This window comes from Panthera tigris, chromosome D2 (assembly GCF_018350195.1).
Source record: "Panthera tigris isolate Pti1 chromosome D2, P.tigris_Pti1_mat1.1, whole genome shotgun sequence".
In the NCBI taxonomy this organism is placed as follows: Eukaryota; Metazoa; Chordata; class Mammalia; order Carnivora; family Felidae; genus Panthera; species Panthera tigris.
The window spans coordinates 54,853,107-54,876,563 of record NC_056670.1 but is presented as its reverse complement, the minus strand read 5'-3'; the positions used below and the strand labels follow the sequence as shown (position 1 = coordinate 54,876,563).

General features: G+C 50.3%; 1 protein-coding gene across 1 annotated transcript in view; it reads left to right on the top strand.

Moving 5' to 3' along the window:
• TLL2 (tolloid like 2) overlaps positions 1-20,820 on the top strand; it is a 121,192-nt gene extending 100,372 nt beyond the window's left edge. The window contains exons 14-21 of the mRNA XM_042960931.1: positions 6,885-7,010; positions 7,747-7,907; positions 8,540-8,720; positions 9,612-9,737; positions 12,039-12,166; positions 15,128-15,341; positions 17,309-17,559; positions 19,130-20,820. Coding sequence (XP_042816865.1) covers positions 6,885-7,010; positions 7,747-7,907; positions 8,540-8,720; positions 9,612-9,737; positions 12,039-12,166; positions 15,128-15,341; positions 17,309-17,559; positions 19,130-19,264 — 1,322 coding nt within the window. The 3' untranslated portion in view covers positions 19,265-20,820. The remainder of the gene's footprint in view (positions 1-6,884; positions 7,011-7,746; positions 7,908-8,539; positions 8,721-9,611; positions 9,738-12,038; positions 12,167-15,127; positions 15,342-17,308; positions 17,560-19,129) is intronic.
• Positions 20,821-23,457: the final 2,637 nt, after the last annotated feature.

Below are 23,457 nucleotides of genomic sequence, written 5' to 3'. Positions count from 1 at the left end.
GTCTTCAGCAGCCGAGGCACCACCCCCAGCCTACAAGTCTACCCTCAAGTGGGTCAGGGTGGGGAGGACAGTGAGGGGGTGGTGCTCAGGGAACAAACCTCCATGGCTGCGTTGCAGTCTTCATGAAAGCAGACCCAGAATGCCATGGGAAGACAGGCATTCCTGGCCCCAGCAGAATGAGCTTCTCAGGACTCCTTCGTGTGGGCAGGTCTTCCTTCTCTGCTCTCGGGGACCTGCTGGAAGCCCCTCAGACCACACTCTCAAAGGGAAGCATGGATACTCCCCAGCACATTGTGATCGGGCACCTGGTAGCACACCAGCAGCCACTGAATGGTGTTATCTAATCCACACCTGAGATCCCTTGATGCGTGGCACTATTCACATCCAGTAGGAAGCTGCTTTCCTCTCCTTCCCTCCTCTCCAAGGACTCCTGGCTGTGCCAATCCAGAAATTCCGGTCCCTCTCTTACTCCCACTCTCTCCATCTGCCCCCTCTTTAGCCCTTTCTCCCAGATTCTGTATAAGTGGAGGGGTGTCAGAAAAACCCATTTCAAGCCGTGTACCCCTGAGCAGGCAGCTCTTTGTCCTTTATTGAGAGTTCAGTTTTGTTCTCTGTCAAACAAGGGGAAGAAATCTGCCCGTTTTACCTAACCAGTGGTGAAGCCCCAACAAAATGATAGCTGTCGAGAGACTCCACAGGCTGGAAAGTGCTGCACAGATATGTGGGATTCTTTTTCTTTTGTCTTGAGGCATCTGCGAGAGCAAAACCCAAGCAGAAACAGAACAAGAATCATAATGCTTTCAATAATGGGAGGAAAAATTTAATCAATTCTTTCCCAAGCAAAAAACCCAGGCCACAGCAGGTATAATTCAAACTCAGCTCAAGCTTGTGGTTGAGATGCCTGGAAATTCAGTCTGTACCCAACCTGGCCCGGACTGCGTGTGACTTAGCAGCAGCAACGTTTGCTGGGTGGCCTTAAGCAAGTTACACAACCTCTCTGAACCCCAGATCTTCCACTTCTACAGATGTGTTGTTGCAGAGCTGACAGGGGAAAATGTAACAGTGTAAGCAAATGCACGTGGTATAATGTTTAGACCCATGCGCTGCCTTTGCTAAAGAAGGAGTCTTTGAAGTGGTTATTTTTGTCTCTGGCAAAAATGACATGACAGTTTCTTCTTGCCAGGTATCATTTTCTTGCTGCTGCTGTAACAAATTCCTGCAAACTCGGTGGCCTAAAACAACACGAGCTTGTCATCTGGTAGTTCTGGAGGTCGGATTTCCTTGCCTCTTCCTGCATTTCTTGGTTCAGGTGCCCCTCCAGCTTCGAGCCAGCACTGGCCACTTGGGTCTTTCCCCTGCTGTACCGCAGACCTCTGCTTCCACTGTCACATCTCTTTTTCTGACCCTGATCTCCTCCCTCTTTCGGTAATAAGACCCGTGTGGCTACAGTGGGCCCACTCAGATAACCCAGGATAACCTCCTATTTCAAGATCCTTAATTTAATCACACTCCCAAAGCCCTTTCTGCCAAGTAAGGTAACAGATTCACAGGTTCCAGGGACTGGGACGTGGACAGCTTCGGGAGGCCTTAGTTTGCTTACCCCATGTCACAAATGATTACGAGGCTTTATTCTACCTCTGTCCTTCTCCTCCTCTGACTTTCACCCTGAGCTCTGTAAGTTGGGTGCTGGGGAGTCGGAAACCCACGACCCACCCACACCTCATTCCTGGTTCGGTGAGGCATGTTTTTGAGAGGACCAGCTAAAGCTGGAGTGTAGGGTTACCAGATTTACCAAAAATGGGGGGGGGGGATGCCCAGTTAAATCTGAATATAAGATAAAGAATGATCCTTTAGTATAAGCATGTCCCAAACATTGCATACCTTGCTGAGAAATGGTAAGAAATGTTCATCTTAAATTCAAAGGTAGTTGAGCATCCTGTGTTTTTTTTTGTGGCAACCCTCCTGAGATGCCAATCAACGCAGTGGAAAGGAGTGCTTCCTTCTGTGATGCTGCACTGGTTTGTGGGGGACCGAGCTGGCTCGCTCTCAGTACCCACGATAACCAGCTCCATTTGCTGGTTAGAAGATCCCATCTTCTTCTTCTTCCGCAGTTAGCCATCATTCAGCAGCCATCAAGCCATGTGTCAGGTGCCGTGCTGGGGGCTGGGGACACAGGAAGGCACAGTCATCCTCAGGAGCTGAAGGTGGTGAAAGAGAACTGCAGGCAAATGGGTGATGACACTGACCATGGACGTGTGGACCGGGAGGCCCCCAGCCTGGGGGCAGGGCCACATTTCCCCGCCTCACACTTCAAGGGCATTTCACTTCTCAGCTCACAAACATCTTTTTTAGATGCCCAGGAAGATGTTTACTGAGGCCCGTCTACACTGACTTAATGCACAGGCCTGGCTTGATGTCTTCTTGATGTCAGTAGACTTGACTCTGAACCTGAAAACGGGCAGGAGCATTGCTGGAAACCTCAGAACACTTCTTGGAGGGGAAAGAAAAGAGGTCTACTGAGTATGCTAGAAACTGCATGAGATATCTCACTTTGTCTTCAGAACAACCCCTTGGTAGGCATTATTTTTACCCCCATTTTTAAATTGAGGAAACTGAAATTCCAAACTGGCAGAGCCAGAACAGACCCCGGATCTCTGTAGGGTCCCCAGTGCATTCTTCCCACTACAAAGACCTGCCAGTCTCAGGCAAGGGAAAGTCAGGGGGCTTGAATTTCTCATTCGTGTTTGTGACTTGATTCTGACACCTGTCGCCTTTCTGCCCCCTTAATACCATGGGAATATGGGGAAAGGGGCCTTGGATTTAGTGTCCGAGGTTCGGCTTTTCATCCCGCCCTCATTCCTTATTAGGTAGGTGTCTGCTCTCAGGCAGGTCAGTTTTCCTTTCTGAGACTGGATCGTACCTGCTTTGTTTTCCACTATATTCCCAGCGCCTGGCCCACACTCAGATTAGTAAATACTCACTGGGCAGGGAATGAATAGATGAAAGAATAATGAGGCTCAGATTCCTCATTTGTGGATTGAGCTTCCTGCTGCTTTCCCTGCTTACTTTTCGGGGTTCCCAGGAGAAAGAATGAGGTGAGACCGCAGTCTAGAGCAGTGCTGTCCAACAGAAAAAGAGGGCAAGTCACAAAAGTGAGCCACATATGTAATCTTAAACTATCTAGTAGCAACCTCGTCCCTCACCCTGCCCCCCCTCAAAGAAACAGGTGGAATTATTTGAATATATTTTATTTAACCCAATATATCAATTTTATAATCATTTACCATCACATGCAATACTATCATTTTAGTATGTAATTTATATACACAAAGTTAACGAAACATTTTAGGGGTTTTTTTTCATACTAAGTCTTGGAAATCCGGCATCTTTTACACTCACGGCACACCTGAATTTGGACTAGCTACATTTCAAGTGTTCGATAGCCACACAGGCTGGTGGCGACCACATCGGTCAGTGCAGGTCTGGAGACTGGACGGCCCAGCCTTTTTCCAGAGAAGCCATCAGTAGGGTGTCCTGGGAACACACAGCACCCAGTGCGTGTGTCAGGACTCCTCCACCGAAAGAAACTGGAAGACTAACTACAAAGTCCACCCAGAGGAGTTGGACCAAGCCGAAGAAGCTCTTGCCTTGGTGCCAGTTGGCACGAGCCTCTGCCCAGAGCCCAGTTGGCGCATGGCACTGACCAGGGTGCCAGTTGGCCTTTGCATCCCTCTCTCGGTGCCAGATGGCAGTCCTCTCCGAGCCCGCTGGCCTGGCAGCAGGCAGAGCTCATCTCCGCTTACTTTGGGAGATGGCAGCAGCATTTGAAGATTGGCAGAGCCATTTTGGTCCCATACTCCTCACATAAAGAATATGATTCCCACCTTGATCCCCATACTCCTCTGTCCCAGTGCCAATGGGCCACCATGGGATGTCGATGAGGCGGACTAGTTTCCTTCAGGTGCTTCTTCAAAAGCTTAAGGAGGTGCCCTGACTCCTCTTTCCTCAACTCTCTCTGAAACAATTGTTGGCATCCTCTCTGAGCCATCTCATGATCTAAGCATAGAATGGTACCTTCTTTCAATACTACCGCTTGAAGAAGGCAAGGAAGACAGAGCTACCACTCTGTATGGCTGAGCCCTGTCTAGTTCAGCCTTTTTTTTTTCCTACCCACACCCACAGCCTCCCAGATTCTTGGGGGAGGCTTGGCTCTTGACCACGGTAGGCCAGAGCAAGCATGAACTTGTGGGCTTGGAGCAGATGCTGCTTCATCAAAGTGTGGGAGTGGTTCCAAGGACACCCAGTGTCCCACCGAGAGTGGGGCCCTGGTACACTTCCACACCATCCACCCAAGCTGGAGTACAGTTGAAAATGGCCAAACATCCCACTGCTTTAGCTGGAGGGAGCTCAGATGTAACCCTGTATCTTTCACCCGCCTTCCTGGGCTCAACAAACATCCTACCCTTCTAGTCCCTGGAGGAACTATATTCCTGTTGCCTTCAGCCCAAATCCAATCTACCAGCCTCTCTCCCTCCACATGGCTAAGATTGCACCAGGAGACTTGTTCATCTGTGGTCTTCCCTTTCTTGCCGATGACAAACGTGTGTCCTGCCCATCGCCATAGCATCTTCTGGCATCAGAGTCTCCCTTCACCCCCCAGCTGTGAGGTCTTGTGTTTGTCTTGGTCTATTTTGATGAGCTTCTTCCATCATTCTTTTCTGCCCTCCCCCTGCGCTCACCTGCCAGTTTCTTGACTCTGCTGTGCTGCCTTCCTGCCCATCTCTTCTTCCATCACTGGCCAGTCTTTGACACCTTGTCCTTCTTTTGACACCTTTGTCTCACTCCCCTCCTCAGGCTTGCACTGTGCTCTCACCTGATTCAGGTGTGCTCAGGTAACCTTATGCTTTCCACTCCCTTCATCAGCATATCTGTCCACCCACTGGGATTTCAAAAGCAATCTTGCTATTGTCTGTAGGGAGCGCTACTCCGTACCAGATGTCTGTATGCTGGGTACTTCACACGCTTCATTCTCAACCCCCACAACCCTAAAAGTAGGCACTATTCTCATTTTAAAACAGGAGGAACACTCAGAAAAATTAAATCACCCAACCGGTTGGGGTAAGATCCAGTGGTGGATCCAACCGAGGTCTGTGAGGCTCACTCTAGAACATTGGATTCTTTCCATTTCTTCTTATCATTGATTCTCCTCCTATACTTTCTAGAAAATGTCAAAGAAAGTACTTTGCCTTTTGTAAAGGAATGAGTGGTTGCCAGATGCTTACTATTTTGGCATACTTAATGCTTGCATTTATTCGAGCCCACGGACAACTTCAAACCCGTGTCTAGAGCATGCCTCCTGAACTCAGTCCCCCTACTGACCAACTTACTTAAGTTTGGCTGAGCCCAACAACGCATCACTCTAAGAATTACCTAAGTTTGCCCAGTGAAGAGCGGGCAGGTGCATGAGTGTTTTGTGCATCGTAGGCAAGGAAGACTGGAAGGAAATGGGTCTATTTGAGTCAGAAAAGAGCAGCTCAGAGGGACACATCACGGCTGAAGGGTTTGCATGTTCTGCAGGACCAATGGGTTGGAAGTTGCAAGGAGCCAGAATTTTGACAATTCAAATTCCAAAGGATAAGAAATACTTTTGAAAAGCAGTGAGAGTCCTATCTCTGGGGAATTTCGAGCAGGACCTGCAAAGCCATCTGTAAGAAATGTTACTGAAAGGATCGCCGCCTAAGGGCAGGACTGGGGGTGGGGGGGGGTCTTTTCAGGACTTAACTAACTGCAAGATGTCCTGGTTTCTCTCGTTTTACGTGTAATGCCGTCTTTGAGGATTTTGTGGACAACACCATGCCTGCTCTATTCCTACGTTCCATGATGTTATGAGCCCATACCACCCCCACCCTTTCTTCCTCCTAGATTGGACTTGTTCAGCTTTGTTTTGTTTTTGAAGATGCCTCCGTGTCTTGTGCCCTCTCTGGGCTCTCTGGCTCAGTGAGGCCACAACCTCCCCTCTCGGGGATAGATGCATCGCAGCCTGGCAACAGAAAATCAGGAGTTTTTCCTTTTATTTCTGATCCTCTCCCGGGCGATGCCCACTGCCTGGGTTTTTCTTTTCTCCAGTGATGCATGGGCTGACATTTCCGGGCAGATTCTCCAGTGACTCCTGTGTTGCTCCTCAGGACAGCTCTCCTGGCATCCTGCTTGCTGTTATTTAATTGCCCCAAACATATCACCAGACACTTGTCAGTGCTGAATCCCATCTGACTCCCCTGCTAACTCAGTCTCACTGCGGCCTCCCCCAGTTTCTCCTGGGAGTATTGGCTAACCTGAGAGCTCAGTGTTTTCTGTAATCTTGAAGATCTCCCTGAGCACACCTTTTCAGATTATTTATAAAACGCTAAATCACAGGTTCTGGTTCTGTCTCTAGAAAATATTTTATATCTTCATCTAGAAATGTGTCCCTTTGTTCTTATCTTCCACTTAATGTCCCTGAGAAGTGCCATATTTGGGAGGAACCTCAATTCCATGGCATTAAAACTGATTGAGTCTCCGGTGTGGAACCTTTGAGATTTTTTTAAAAATCACACTGTATTCCCTGATTGAACCCTTCAAAGAATAAAATCATCCAGGCTTGGTCTCCTCCAGAGGAGCCTTCCCTCTGGGTAACAAGTTACTCTTATGTTCTCGAGACTTCCCCTTTGGTTATGGCTGCTGCCAGTGTCTGAGATGTGGGCATGAGCCTCCCTGGGAGGTGGTCACCAGGAACCATTCTTGTTCTTAGAGGTCATTTGCCAGGGACCCTGGGGCGTGGAATGGGATGGGGAACAGACCAGGCAGCTCTGTGGTGATTTAGCCGGGGTCCCCTTCCTCTCCCACAGAGGTGGATGAGTGCTCCTGGCCAGATCACGGCGGGTGTGAGCAGCGCTGTGTGAACACTCTGGGCAGCTACAAGTGCGCGTGCGACCCTGGCTACGAGCTGGCTGCCGATAAGAAGACGTGTGAAGGTTGGTGTTGGACCCACCACGCTAGAATGAGACAGGATAAAGGACAAGTTGGGAGAAGTGGGGAGGAGAGGGGGAAGCCGGCTGGCTGTGAGGTGACATGATCTGTGGTGGGTAATGTCCCCGGCTCTCGGAACGAAAAATAGCTCCACAAAGTCACCCACGTGCGAGGGGGCTGCCCAAATGATGAGGACTCCATCCCAGGCGCTGACGGGTTCATTTTCTTCCGTGACCGTGAACACTTCACATGATTATCAGATAAAAAAGAAAAGCAAAGAAAAACTCTGCGCCCTTAGGTGTGACTCAGCTGATAGCTCATTTCACTCATTCCATTTCTACCTGCCTGGCGTTCCGTTTTCCTTGCCCACCTGGCTGACCCTGCTTGTTCGTGTAAGCCAGGTAAAGTGCACAGCTCGGTACAAACATTGCCAAGGCTCCTTTGGTCCAAGTCATGTGGAGTCCCCGGCTATGCCACTGAGCGACAGGTAAGCACGCGTGTGTTGTCATCATTTTAAAAAGCGGTAAAGGCTTGTCCTCAGCTTCATCCCTCCAAATGCTCAGCTGAAGCCGACTGGGAGAAACGCTGCTGGATTAATCAGTTCAGATTGTCAACCTTTCTCTTTTTCTTTCTTTCTTTTTCTTTTGTATTAAAGAACAGCCCGCTTATTGCTGCTTGGGGGAAATCACAGTCACTTGGAACGAAAACCAAATGAGTCTTGCTTCTGTTTCTCCCGTGCAGTGGCCTGTGGCGGTTTTATTACCAAGCTGAACGGAACCATCACCAGCCCTGGGTGGCCGAAGGAGTATCCTACAAACAAAAACTGCGTCTGGCAGGTGGTGGCCCCTGCTCAGTACCGGATCTCCCTCCAGTTTGAAGTGTTTGAACTGGAAGGCAATGATGTATGCTTCTGCGCTCTAATTCCTTGTGTGGGGACGTGGCTCGGGGCTGCAGACCAGCGAGGGGCTCGGCAGGCAGGGACGTAGCTTCCTATAGTCATACAACCTTTGCGGGGCAGAATCTGGGAGCGTTTGGTGTGGCGGTTTCAGCTGTTCGTCCTCTGCAGACACGGTGCCTTGGTCCTCTTGTCACTGACGGACCCAAGGAGAATCAGGACCAGAGTGGAGGAGGCAGGTCTTGGGGGTGGGAGGCGGTCAAGACAAGGATGTCCCCTGGGGTAGGAGTCTGGGTGTTAGCGTCCTACTGAGGGTAACAGAGAGGGTGAGACGCACCCGGGGACCAGGATGGTATGAATTGCCTGTCTCCTCCTTTGGGCAGTGGTCATGGGATGACCAAGTCAGCCAAGGCCCAGGTAGAGCCCTCCAGCCAGAGTGCTAGTCTCGAGAGTCCCATGTTGCCTACGCGTTGGGCCAGAGGGACCCCAGTAAGAGTTGAAAAGCTCCTCCCTTCTTCTGGATGAGGCTGAGCCGGTCTGGCCCCTAGGCAGGGTGTGGCTGTCAGGAAGGGGTCCTGCACTGACTGTGGGGTGGGGCCTCGGGAGGACCGGGCGGCTCCCCGTGGCGCTCCCTTGCAGGTCTGTAAGTACGACTTTGTGGAGGTGCGCAGCGGCCTGTCCCCCGACGCCAGGCTGCATGGCAAGTTCTGCGGCTCCGAGATGCCCGAGGTCATCACCTCCCAGAGCAACAACATGCGTGTGGAGTTCAAGTCAGACAACACGGTCTCCAAACGGGGCTTCAGGGCCCACTTCTTTTCAGGTGTGGGGGCTTGGAGGCCAGGTCCCAGGCCGAGGGGGACATGGCTGTGTAGGCTCTCAGCCTCGGGGGCACCTGCTCACCCCCTCTCTGCCCACTGCCCCTGCCCTCACAGTATTTCAGCCTTGGCAGTGGCATGCCCGGATCCAGGTTTTGTTTGTTTTGTTATTTTTTTATATTGGTGGTGATATTATTACCGGGCTGTCGTAACAAACTGCCACAAAGTGGGTGGCTTGAAGTCACAGGGATCCCTCCCAGTCAGTCCCGGAGGCCAGAAAGGTGTATTGACTTATGTATTTTTGAGAGACAGTCAAAAATTGACTTGGGGTGCCCGGGTGGCTCAGTCAGTTAAGTGTCCAACTTCGGCTCAGGTCATGATCTGCAGTTTGTGGGTTCAAGCCCCGTGTCAGACTGTGCTGACAGCTCGAAGCCTGGAACCTGCTTCAGATTTTGTGTCTCCCTCTCTCTCTGCCCCTCTCCTGCTCATGCTTTCTCTCTCTCTGTCTCTCAAAAATACATAAACATCAGAAAGTGCTTTGGGAAGTGCCCATCACATAAATATTCAACACATGGCAGTTATTTTTATTATTGTTACTATTATTAATATTAGCCTATCCTTTAAGGAGTTCCTTGTTTTGGCAGGAAGCAGGGGTAAAAAATGTGTATGTGTATATATATATATATATATATATATGTATATATGTATACATGTATATATATGTGTGTGTGTGTGTATATATATATGTATATGTATATATATATATATATATATATATATATATATATATACAGGGGAGGCTCCCTGATGGAGGCTACTTTTGAGCAGAGTTCTAAGGTGGGAGGGACATTCCCAAGTTGGCATTCCCCCTTAGGAGAGTCTGTTGATCTCCTCAGACAAGGACGAGTGTGCCAAGGACAACGGCGGGTGCCAGCACGAGTGCGTCAACACGTCTGGGAGCTATCTGTGCCGGTGCAGAAACGGTTACCGGCTCCACGAGAATGGGCACGACTGTAAAGAAGGTAAGGCTAGACCGCAGCTGGGAGGCACGGCTGACCTTGGCCGCCAAGGTGTGCACATGTGTAAGAGTGAGAGCGAGGGGCCTTTCTGGTCTGCCGAGCCCTCAGCGTCTGCCTTCCCTCCTCCTTGACCTCCTGCTGAAGGGTGGCTTTCCCCAGGAGGCTTGCAGGGGCCCTCAGGGGCCCTCCTGGAGTGATTATTGCAAAGTGGTTACACCCCCAGGCTCTAGAATCAGACCATCTAGGTTTAAACCCTGACTCTGCTACTTACTGGCTTTGTGACTTTGGGCAAGTTACTTAACCTCTCTGAGCTTCAGTTTCTTCTTCTAAAAGAGACTAAACATACCCCCTTCTTAAAGGTGTATGGGGATTAAATGAAAGCATGCCTAGAAAGCACTTCAGACAGTCTGGCACCTATTAAGCACTTGAAATGTCAATGCATATCAACCATCTATGTCATAATAGTAGTTGCCATATGCAGGTCTAATAATAAAACGGAATTGGAAAAAGATTGCTCCCTGCTCCATTTACTACTCAGAGTTCAGGGCCAGATGCCTTTGAATGTCCAGTCATTCTGGAAAGAGCCTCCTTCTGTTATCACCTTGTGAAGGGAGTTTAGGCATCTCTGATAAGCACCCAGGCCTCTAGGCCTTGGCCCCAGCACAGGGCCCACAGAGGGCATCAGGAGGAAGGAAGATGTGAAGAATGTTTGTTCCCTCGGGACAAACATTTCAAGGTAGGAGATTTGCCTGGGGTGCACAGAGTCTGATCAGGCCTACCTGACATGTTACAGGATGAGCTAAGACAGCTTCAGAAGCAGGGTACAGGCCACCCTCCAAGCCCAGCTCTGTGACACAGACATGGGCAGTAGTGGGCTGGTTGGGAGGCAGGTTGGAAGAACTTGGAAGGACCTGTCATCCCGGAACTTAAAAGTCTTTGTCAGATTCCTGTGAGGTGGGCCTGGGTCAGAACGAAGCTTCCCTCCCGTGGTGTGGGGGAGGCCAGGAGGGATTTAACCCCACTAAGGCCACGCCAACTGAACAGCTGCTGCCTTCCTATGGGGCGGGGGGTGTGGCAGCAGATGTTCCAGAAGCTGAGCCCCTGTCCCTACTGGCATTTGTGCTCTGTCTGTGTGGCTGCAGAGTGGAGGCAGCAATGAGCAGAAACCCCCTCCCTCTGATGCCTGCCCCCTCCCCCTTCTCCTTCCCCTCAACTGCCCCCTCCAGCAGCCGTGGGGCGGGGCGGCATTGGTTGGCTACGCAGGGGTGGTACACGCTCCCTCTGTTCCCCAACCATTTACAGCAAAGGCAGGCCTGGGCTCAAGTCCTGGCCCCGCCCCTCCCCAGCAAGTCACTACCCCCCCCCCACCCCCGCCCCGGCCCCACAAGTTATTTTCTCGTTTGGAAAGTGAGAAGGATCAGATGAGAGAAAGCATTCAGAATGCTTGGCATAGTGCCCAGCCCAGAGGAGACACATTCCAAGTGTTGACCGAAATGCTACACACTGAGCAAGTCGTGGAACCCGTCTCTGCTAATTGCACCATAACCAGGGCGACCTCTGTAGTCTCCAAATGAAACTGCTTTGAAAATCTGGAAGAAGTACAGGCGGAAGGCATAGTGATGGGGGCACCTGGGTGGCTCAGTTGGCTAAGCGCCCAACTTCGGCTCAGGTCATGATCTCGCAGTTTGTGGGTTCGAGCCCCACGTCGGGCTCTGTGCTGACAAGCTCAGAACCTGGACCCTGCTTCAGATTCGGTGTCTCCCTCTCTCTCTGCCACTCCCCCACTTGTGGTCTGTCTCTCTCTCAAAAAAATAAACATTTAAAAAATTTTTAAAAAAGAAAGCACAGTGATGAAGACCTCTGTTGGTACTTGCTAAACCATTTACATGTATCATCTCATTTAATCCACGTATCCCCCTACCAAGCTGGCACCCTTTTACAAATAAGGACACCAAGGCTTAGGTGAGTGCCCCAAGTCCCACAGCTTGAAGGCAGTGGGACCGAGTCCTTTTGAGCCGGTGCCTGTGGTCTTGACCACCAACTACTGTATGTCCAATGATAACCACGACCTGAATGGTGATAGTGCAAAAGATGAGCCATCTGAGCCCACAGGAAGGCAGCGAAACCAAATAAGTCAACAAATCTCTAGCCAGGGGACATTTGATTCGGGCTGACCCCTGCCCCCACTTTTGGTAATGACCACATGACAAATAAGAAGGAGAGATGGAGACTCCCCCAGAGGGCCTCTGGTGCTGCCCACAAGTGAACTGCTTCTCTCTGCATGTGTCCCCCCATCGCCCCTAGCTGGCTGTGCGCACAAGATCAGCAGTGCAGAGGGGACCCTGGCGAGCCCCAACTGGCCTGACAAATACCCCAGTCGGAGGGAGTGTACCTGGAACATCTCTTCAACCGCGGGCCACAGGGTGAAACTCGTGAGTCATTTTCATAGTTTATGGACAACACGGACTTTGGTTTCAGAGGCATGTGGCTGTGAGTCTCTGTGCTGCCACTTTCCAGCTCTGAAACTTGAGAAAGTTACTCAACATTTCCAGAACTCAGTTTCATTATCTGGAAAATGGGGATGCTAATGAACCCCCCCTCGCGGGCTGCTGTGCAGATTAAGAGAGGACACACACACAGCTCTCAGCACAGGGCGGCGGTGAGAAAAGCCCTCTAAAGAGCACCTGTTCACAGCGGTACCGGTATGAGGTGACATTCACGGCACAGATCGGTAGAGCTATTTCAGATTCGCTGGTTTCCAGTTGTAATTTTTGACAAAACAATACATTCTCAGGGTTAAAAAAAAGTAACCAGTACAGAGCGTTGGCAAGTGGGAATCAAAAGCTTCTAGATCTCCCATGTCCACTCCAGAAATGACCTCTCTGAGCGCTTTTTGGAAAATCTTTCCAGAAATTTCCTATGCATACACAATAGTGTATGTACACGCATGGGAAAAATATATGTTTCTTCTTGCCCAGACTTCTCCAGTGGATGCTTATTATTATCCGTATTTCTCTAGAACTTACATTTTTAAAAATTAACAATAAGAGATTAAGTTATTTGTGCTAATTCTCTCTTGAGTTAAAAAATATGTATCTTCCAGCCATTTCCTTAAAGTCCCTCGTGCATTTGATTGTACGTGTGCGTACCATACTTGGTTATTTCAAAGGAGAAACTAGTCTGTGGTACAAATCTCGTTTCTCAGCCCCCAGAGTACCCCAGATCCTGGAGTGTAAAACTCTTTTGCTAGCTGGAGAAGGTATACTCCAGACAGACGTTTTTTAAAAGGGTCTTTCTGACTCTGAGGTTTGTGAGCTCTTCAGAAGGCACATAGATGTTCCTCTGAAATATGGGCCAATATAATGCAGGGAGAATGGGAGAGAACAAAGGAGGTCGTGAAGATAAGCAGACAGTGGCTCCGGGGACTTTCGAGGGTGTTTGCTGGCAGGTGAGAGAGGGGAGGACAGGTTCGCGATGGGCACCCAGAACAGAGCACAGGTGCTGGTGTCTGTCTGTGCCAGGCCCAGGGCAGTGAGGGGTGGCGAAGGCAGAGCCCATGACCACAGGCTGCTCACAGCGGGCACCCCATGGGGGAAATGTGGCGGCGGCCTTCCTGGGTGTCAGAACAGCCTTGAATCTGGGTGAGGGTGAACTAGAGTGCCTTAGAGTAAGGCACTCCTTCCCCAACGCTGCCTTCTGCGGGGAAGGTTCCCAACAACATTCTTCTCGGCTGCGGGCTGGGGAATGGCGCCCCCTGGGGGTGGGAATGTGCAGCCTGCACAACTGGAAGTCGTGCTTCTAAGGGGCACAAGATTTTAGCAGTTGCTAAACGTCTTCCTCTTCTTTACAGTGCTAAGGAACTAAAGCAACTGATCCAGTGGCCAGAGTTAGGCCAGATCTCAAATTTACAAGTTTTCTAGTTAAAAAAAAAAAAACTCCCTTGGGAAGTGCATGGTGGATATACTGATCATGCTCTATCTTTTTGCTTACGCAAAAATGTAATGCTTACACATTTTTTTGCTTACACAGAAAATGTGAATCAAATACTTCCCAAGAAGCTGGTGTTTCACTGTATGGGCACCGCAACAAGGTGTCCCATGGGTGTCCCTCCCATTGCCTCACCCACCCTGATGCCGCTGGTCCCCCCTCCTGCTCTTGCCCACTGTCTCTGTACCACCCTCCACCCAGCTCCCTTTCTGTAAGGTGTGAAGGGCTTTGCTCATTCCTATTGTGTTTATCATTCCTACGAGAGCCCACACTGCTAATGACCCCTCTCCATCTCCATCCCCGTCCTGTCTCTCCAGAAACTTTCTTATGAATTCAGACCCTCCTTACCAACCCCATCCCCCCAAGTCCTCTCTTCCTGCTCTGTCATTTGGTTCATGCCTTCATTTAACACTGTCCCCTCTCACCTTGTCCCATCTCCCTGGAAGCCATGGGCAGGCCATAAGTCATTCAGCTGCCCAGTCCCTGGTGCACGGCCTAGAATTGAGGGGCTCCTCTGGCCAGCTTTGGGGGACAGTCTTCAGGGGGCAGGGAGGAGGTAGGCAGTATAGCCTGGTGATGGTTAGGAGTGTGGGCTGGAGTCAGGCTGGCTGGGCTCACGTCCAGCTCCCTCCTACTCTGGCTGTGTGAGTTTGGGCAAGACACTTTTCTAAGACTCAGTTTCCCCTTCTGCACATTGGGTGTAATACTAGCTCACAGCACCATCAGAATTAAGTGAGAAAATGTTCGTGAACATTTGGCACAGGACTCTGCATGGAAAAAACCCTCCTCGAATGCCAGACACTATGAGGGTGCAGACACAGAGCAGCGAGCACTTCGTACAGCCTCATCCACATCACTCATGCTCAAGTATAGTGCAGAGGTTAAAGGCAAGGGCTCTGCAGGTAGACCTCCTGGCCTTGGCCCAGTTCTACCACTGGGTGACCTTGGGCAAGTCGCCTGACTTCTCTGTGCCTCAGTTTCCTCCTCTGTAAAATGGGGGTTGTAGTTGTAGACACAGCATAGGGGCGTGAGGATTATGCGAGGTTATATTTGTGAAGCGCTTAAAACAGCTCCCGGCGCAGTGAGCACTTGGCCATTGCTGCTGTTGGGGCTGACAACAAGCATCCCAGCTCTGGGAGCCCAGCCATCTCACCCGCAAAGTGCTCACAGCAGCAGTCGCTCATGTAACTGCCTCGTGGGGGAGCCTGGGGACCAGCAGAGGGCCCGAGTTGAGACTCTCGCTATAGATGTCGCTGTCCTCACCTGGGCGCCATGCCCCCTACGAGGCTGGTGGGGGCAGACGAGTGTCCTGCCTCCCCCCATCCTCTCCCAGCCCCCAGAGAGGCGGCCCCCACCCCAGCTGAGTGCCAGGCCCCTGCCTCACTTTCTGCTCTCCCGTTCCCCAGACATTTAACGAGTTTGAGATCGAGCAGCACCAAGAATGTGCCTACGACCACCTGGAGCTTTACGACGGAGCCGACAGCCTGGCGCCCATCCTTGGCCGTTTCTGTGGCAGCAAGAAACCAGACCCCGTGGTGGCTTCAGGCAGCAGCCTGTTCCTCAGGTTTTATTCGGATGCCTCTGTGCAGAGGAAAGGCTTCCAGGCAGTGCACAGCACAGGTGAGCGAGGATGTCCAGCCGCCCGCTGATGTCCATGTAGACTGGAGACAGACGGGTGACGGTGGCAGGGAAGGAACTGCCTTTCATTCTGACTCTTGCAGGGTAGGAGGCGTGTCTTTAGCCATTAAAACATTACTCACAGAAATAACTGACTCTCTGATCCCGGTGTTAGACTGTGGCCCTTTGCCAAAGCAGTGACTGCCCGTGGCCCACTTGGAGTCTGAGCTCATGATCCTGGGACCCTGTGAGCTTTAACAGCCCCCACCCCACCCAGTTTATTTTCAGAGCCAGAAAATAGGAATCAGGAAAAACAAAATGACACCCGGCACCCTTAGGTGGTTTAGCTTGCCCACCTAGAAAACACTTTGGTGTCTGCAGAACTCTTTCAAGCTCCTTGAGGGTTCCAGCTTCCCCTAGGGAAGGTTAAAAGCCATTGACTGGTGACTCTACCCTCTAGTCCCTACAGAAAAAGTAGGTCAGGGTCCCAGCAGGAAATGAATCATTATTTGAGGAGAATTTTAAAAGGGACTGTTTACAAAGGGGCAGGCAGGGTGTGGGGACACCATAAAGAGCAGTGCAGTAGCCAGGACCGGGAACTACATGGGGATGGGGGCAGGGGGTGATACCCCAGGCCAGGATGCCCAAGGAGGGAGTATGCAAGCAGAGTAACCCCCCTCCCCCCACCTGGAGCTGTGCCCTTCAGTTGAACAACACAACCTGTGGTGACCAGGCAGGGAGGGAGCCTGGGATTAAACACCCTGACCTCTCTCCTCCCTCCTCTCATCTGCTGGTGTTCCCCATGGCTGAACCCAACCCAGAAGGCGGAGGGCAAGGGGGCTAGTCCATGTGGGCCTAGAGGTCAGCCTCCGGAGGCCTGGAACAGGTGGGGAAGAATGGAGAGAAGATCTGGCAAGGAGGATAGAAGGCATCCTGCCCTGCGCTGCGCTCATTTCATTGCCACCTATGTCACATCGGGGACTCGAAATTTCCCAAAGACAGTTCACACCTGGAGGAAATTCTAAACAAGAGCACAGGGAGGGTTAAGAGTCGGCTGTCTGGCAGGACTGGGGCCAGCTGGGCCTGCGAGTGTTACCAGACAGTACAGCAGCCACACCCTCAGGAGCTGCCTGCCCCCCCCCCACCCCCACCCCGTCCCCCACCCTGGGGTGTGGAGCACCCTGAGGACAGGCAGTGGAGGAACTTACCTTCAGAATTTCTTGTGCTTTTTTTCTAATCTCTGACCACTCTCATGTATCCATTTATATTATGTGGTCTCCAGTGGCCTAGACAAGATAGTGTGGGACCCAGGCCAACCAGAGTCACCATCCTAGTCAAAAACCCAGAAGCCAATGCTACAGAATACAAGGCCAAAGCATGCGGTCCAGCTCATCTGTGGGCGCCCTCCCCTCCCCGCCCCAAGAGCCTCAAAGTCAGCTATAGTCAGCCCTGTCAGATGCACGAGCAAGTCAGTCCATAATCTGAGGTTTCTAGATTTGAGAGCTCACCTGGAGGTCTGATGTGCTTTTGGTGCCCTCTGTTGGCAACAGTTACAAATTACAGTAAGTAGGTGGGGCTCCGGAGCCCTTCTCAGGCGCTTCTAGCACTTTCAGGTGATTATTAAGTGGTAAAGATCCAGCCAGCCAGCTTTTTCCAGAAGCATGCTCGGGTTTTCCCGGAGGCCTTATGCGGCCCAGCCTGGGAACATAGGATCTTGGCTGGTAAGGGCCAATTTGGACCCTCACAGTAAGCCCTGAAACTCAGACCTTTCGGCCTCTATGTACGCCTCTGTAAAATGGGATGATGAAATTTGCCAGACTTTCCTAAAGGGCACTGGTGAGGCCTCGTACAGAAAGCTGGCCTGCGTGCATGCGGGTGTGGAGAGAGAGAAAGCCCAGGCTGGGAAGGCGGTGGGGGCGCCGCACGGTTCTCGGTGCCAAGGAGGCGTGGCGGCTCTCTCTCCGCTCCAGAGTGCGGGGGCAGGCTGAAGGCCGAAGTGCACACCAAAGAGCTGTATTCCCACGCCCAGTTTGGGGACAACAACTACCCGAGCCAGGCCCGCTGTGACTGGGTGATCGTGGCGGAGGACGGCTACGGCGTGGAGCTGATATTCCGCACCTTCGAGGTGGAGGAGGAGGCTGACTGTGGCTACGACTACATGGAGGCCTACGACGGCTACGACAGCACCGCGCCCAGGCTCGGCCGCTTCTGCGGCTCCGGGGTGAGCGCCCCGGTTGCGGGGCCCGGGACCAAGCATGACGATTCAGAGCGTGAGGTGCCGCGGGCGCGGGGGTTGGGTCCCAGCCACTCCTGCCACTCGTTAGCACCAGCCAGTGGGATACAAACAGGGAGAGCAGTCGGAGAGGAGGGGGGGGGGGTGGCCTGGGGCCAGATCAGGAGGGCCTCACACCAATGTCGGCTATGTAAGAGCGTTTTCCTGAAGGATTTTCCTACTATTTTTGCAAAGGATTCCCTTCCCCCAAATCCTCATTTTTATTTGGCCTTCAGGCTTAAAACAAAAAATTTTTTTTAAATCATGCTTTTGTATATCCCGTATTTTCACAATTCTCTCCCCAAGCAACTCCAAGCTCCTCCGATATCCCGAATCACTCTTCCTGTGAGCACAGAGCTATGCTCCAGATCATCATCATTCTTCTCGTTACCTTTTCTTTCCTCAGCCTCCAACCCTGGAGGGGGCACGCCTGTTTTGTTCACTATTTCCCCAGCACCTGACCCAGAGCCTGGTATACAGTTGGCACTCAGTGCGAGTGTGTGCAGGGGCCAGTACAGGGCCCCGGTCACTCTCTGGCTGCACCACACTGGGCGTGCTCACACTGGCCCCGCCCCTCCTTGTCTCTGCCTCCAGGGCTGGTTGTACAAGCTTCTTTGCTATTGGCTGAAATTGCATCAGATCATTTTGGAGTCACTAGTGCTGCTTTTGCTGATCGGAACCTCAAAATGGCATTTATATCAGTCTCTGAATAATTTCCCGTTATCTTCCCTCACCCTCCCAAAAAGAAAGGATGGCAAAGTGGGACGTAACCAATGCCATGCCTTTAATAAAGTCTTTGAAACTATGGGGTCCGTGTGCGGAGGAAAACCTTGGAGAGTCCTGAACAGTGAGATGTGTGGGTAGTCCAGTTTGGTCCCACTGTGAGCTGGCAGACAGCAGCCTCAGAACCTGGTTCCCGTTCATTGACCCCCTTGGCCAAACCTTTCTAACAAAGGTAGAGGCTCCTTCGGACGTTTTGTCCTTGGATGGGACATAGGCTGAATCCGTGGGCTTTGGTGTTTGGTCTGCTGGGAGACACATCACAACGTGACCCAGGAGCTGGCGGATGGGGGGTACCTACTTCACAGTCAGATCTGAGCTTGGGTCCTGTCTAGCTGTATGAACTTGAGTTTCAGTTTCCTTAAGTATAAAGTGGAGATCACACCACCTTATAAAGTTGTCGTAAGGTTTATATATGAGGTAAGATCCGAAAGTACTTAGAGCAGTTCCTGGCCCATCTGTACCCGTAATAACCAGTAGATTCTATGTGAGCTGTGCGTCTGGGATTGTCTTGAAAAAGTGGGGCCTGGGGAGCTCTTAGGAGCAGAATTGGCAATGGTCTCCTTTGAAAAGGAGCTTGTTTTGATGCCCTTCAGAGTCTCTAATGCCAGGGACGCCTCATGACAGCACTGGCCTTCCTATGTTCTCATGTAACTTCCGTCTCATCCTCCGTATTTAAAACTGCAACCACAGCCAACTGACCTAAAGTCCCCCTGGTTTTCTCTTGCCCTTCCCTCAGCCACTGGAAGAGATCTACTCGGCAGGAGATTCTCTAATGATTCAATTCCACACGGATGACACCATCAATAAGAAAGGCTTTCACGCCCGGTACACTAGCACCAAGTTCCAGGATGCCCTGCACATGAAGAAATAATGCCGATGTTCTTGAAAGACAGGAACTGAGAATGTTTTTTGTAACAATAGCACCTTGTGAATCTGCCCTAAACCGGTGTATAGTATTTTTCTCAAAAACTCAAAATCTAGTGTTGGAGGTCTGTCTCTGATGAAGTTTGGCCAACAAGGAAGAGGGAAGATGTTTTTTGATTCTGGCTACAACATTATCAGTCATGGGCTCTTAAGATTAAGGTTTTGAAGTTACTTACCATTCAAGCTACGCCTGGTCATACTCATTCCCTTTGTCCCATGCTCCTCTGGGGCAAGAGGCCGGCCTTTGGGTTGGTCATTCCTCTATTTCTGGATGTGCTTCTGTAGGTGCCAGGCAGCGTGACTGTGTCCCGAAGACTCAGGCTGTTTTCCGTCTACACCGGGCAGTGAGGATAAGAGCTTGGCCATGGCTGAGTTGTTACTCACCGGCTTGGCTGGAGACTTTGGCTTTCTATCTGCCAGGGACATGTCAACCAGGAAACCTGAGAATATGGATGTCAGGACTAAAAAAGGACTCACAGTAAGCAGTGCACAGAGAGAGCTTGAGTATGAGAATCGTCGTCACAAAACTAGTTGACATCAAGCCTTCGGTCTGTGTCATTGGCATTCCTTGCCACTTTGGGATTCCCTCATCCCTAACTGCACTAGGAGGCTGAGGCATCCACTATTAATTCCAGCAACATATTTGCCGGTGAGAGACCCCAGTTTGCCGAGAAGAAAACATCGTGGATCCTCCTGATACTCCTTTACTGGCTGACTTTGAGAAGACGCCACCCATGCTTGGGATTCCATGGGCCTAGAAGACCATTTCCTCCTCCAGCTTTAAAGGCACTTCCTGTGGTTGACCTTGACTTCTTGACAACTGATTCAAACTGCATTTGCAAGATGTGCAAAGACAGCCTATGGAGGACCAGTTCAGGTCCCTTGTGGGGTGAACACTGTTGAAAACTGGGTAATTAAAAGTTATGTAAGAATCATCATCTGTGGGACAAGTCAACTTTGTGACTAACTTCCTGTCAGCAGTCAGGTTAAAGAGTGCATTGGTAACTTTGCTCAGGCTAACTAGTATTCAATCACCAACTTGCAATCAGAATTCACCACATTGGCACGTGTTCTAGAGAAGTGTAGAGAATGTTGTTTACATAATTTTAGAACCTTCAGGTGGACTTTAAACAGTGAGGTAGTTTTGAATGGCATTTCGTTAAGGCATCTATGGGCATTATGAGCTAAAAGCGTGGTATGTTAGCTTTAAAAGAGTATTTATGTTGGAATCATTTTTAAATAATGTTTACATAACCGTAAGTCCTGTTTGGTTGGTATTGAACACAGGACAGCACAGAGAGTGTTTTCCGTGAGACCTGAGATAGCTCCCAAGCTCCAGAATTCCTTTGGGATGAGGCAATGGCATTTTAAACAGAGTGTTCGTAAAATCTTAAAAAGTTATATTTTTTAAAGATCAGAATATGTCCCCAGAGGACTATGCCTAATTAAAATGATAGCTGGGAGTAAAACAAACAAAGGATAGTACAAAGAAAGGTAGAAGAAATGCATGGAAATATATTTTTTTCCTTAAAACAGAAAAAAATGCAAAGTATTATTATTAATAATAATATATGTCTGTATATATGTATGTATGTAAAGGATCAGCTGTCAGAGCCTTAATCAATGCAGTGTGACAAATGCCGATCGTAGCTTTACTGAGCGGGCCCTCCTGGACCAGCCCTGATTTTCTGTGTCTCCTTCGCCACACCCTCTCTTGGCTCGGGAAGGAGATTCGCCCGCAGTCTCAAATCCTGGTGCATCACAGACCCTGCGGGGGGGGGGGGGGGGGGGGGGTGGAGCGGAATTCGACTCAGCAACGGGGAGCCCCTTGTTTCGTGGTTCAACCCGCCCGCTAGGGTGGATCCCATCTCTCAGATTTTTGTATTTTCTGGGGGTTTACCTTGTCTCATCTTATCTGTCAACGCTGGGACTGAAATCAGGATATATAAGGTGGCTGTCAGAGGTCTCTTTCCTACGACATGAGCATTCTGTAGTGTCGACCTTTAGAGGCCTACACAAGATCAACGAATTCCATGGAAGAGTGGGAGCAAATGAGAAACAGAGTTGGCCGTGCCTCAGCATTTGCCTCATGAAACAATGGTACTTATTTTTATCTCTTTAGTATGAATATTTTCAAAAACACACAACTTGGCCAACTTGAAACAATGGGACTCTTATGAAAACCTTTATTTAGGCCTTCTGTGAGTGACGTATTCCCAGACAAGACAAGCCCTGATTCAGCTGGGGCCAGCCAGACCGCTCCCCTGGGAGCTCACAAGGGGATTGACGCACTGGCTTCAAGAGAGAAGGTCCACTGGGCAGGAAGACCCAGGACCCCTGCTGAAGGGGGACATTGCTACAGCCTGCTTTGTCCTTTAGTCGGGGGCTTGGCCTTGGGGATGTCTGGAGCTCCGAGACCTGCTTCCTTCTGTTCACAGAATTCCCTTGATGACCTGATGAAATGTGTGGGGTCTGGGTCATCAGCCTGGTCCAGTTCTGGTGTGATCTTCTCTGGCAGAAGCTAGAACCTGAATCCCAGGGTGCGGAAAAGGTCTGGAATTAACTTTAGCCTGTGGAGTTTCTCCAAACAGAGAAAATGAGGCTGTGCATCGATTCACCGTAGGCCCATTTTCCTCTAAAGCTAACTTTCGTATTACTCATGAAACACTCGGCTTGTTTAAATCATGTGCAAGAACCCTGTTAACTAGCAAATTCACACTGGGATTTGCTGTTGATCTGGTCCATTTGATAATAATTCGTGGTATTGTCGTTCAGTTTGCGAACAAATGTTCCCTTGACTTCCACTCCCTTGTTTTCCAAGTTCCCTTGATAGACAGAACCTCTGAAAAATAATCCCAAATGCCTAAAAGGTTTCTTTTTAAAAAAGAAAAACTGTGTAGAGTGCACTCTATAAATATATTGTATTTTTTATTTTGTGTAATTTTACATTTCGTGAAATGTTAGTTTCAAAGAGAAAAGCAGAGAGGAGCTAACATGTCTGTCTAGGAAGAATGGTCTCATTAAAGAATGTGGCTTCATTGATGTGTCCTGGGTTTGTATTACTAGTTCAGACAAGCTTGGTCCTCTTGATGATAGTTTCTCCAATGTCCCAGGACTTGAACATATGGAAAGGGGGAACATCTCAGTGGCTTTGTATTCTCAGGTGAATACCCAGTGCCTGGTCAAGAGCAGAGCTCCCTATCGGACCCAGAAAGTCAGGAGCGAAGCTCAAGATGGCTTCAAAGCTGCCGCGTTTCTTGAACCCAAACAGGCTTGAAATCTGGCACCAGGCTTGTTATGGAGCCGGGTGCTGTGATGACCGAGCTAGATGTGGTAGACAGACACCATTTGTCCCGCAGCACCTGTCTCTACTTTGCTTGTGTGCCTGAGGACCACGTCTGGCATCTAGAACTGAAGGGCACAGCTCCTATGAAGTGGCCCTGTCTCTCTGGGCGCTGGTAGCTCTCTTCCCCTCTTCAGGCCCAGGGGTGATGATGACACTCTGCAGGTGTAATCCTGGGGCACTGCATTATCCCCCAAGGGGGATCTTTACAAATGGTCCTTTGAATAAGCCCTCTTCAAACAGAGCAAATTGAGTGTCTCATTTCCTGTGACGCAGGGTCATTTTTAGCCCAAAGACAGAGGTTCCATCTAATCGAGGACAGTCTTCTCGGGATGACCAGATGAGGAGACTTTGGGGTAGTTTTGGAATTTTTTGGGTCACATCAGGGAAGGGTCATAAGGAACCACGTTTTTTAAAGCACTCAGATTGGTCTTAATGCAAAATGACTTAAATGCCAAACCGCTCATGCGACTGTCTTGTGCTGCACGTGGAGTGTCAGGGTTTTAGGACCCTTCTGTCTTTTGCAGTCACCAGCACTGAAAGGTGCTCATTGCTTTTTGCACTCTACGAGCCAGTCTCCGGGAAAATACTCCTCTGCTGTAATCCAGACCTCCCGGAGAAGACGATCTTTGTCAACATCACTTAGCTAGTGCTCCTCTCCCCCTTAAACTCTTGAAAGACTTCCACTGCTCTACGACGGAAATCTCACCGAGCCCTGCCATGCTCATCCAATCCGTCCCCTTACTCTTTCTGTCTTTTGTCGTTGTTTTTGTTGCTGTTGTTAAGACATCTCATTC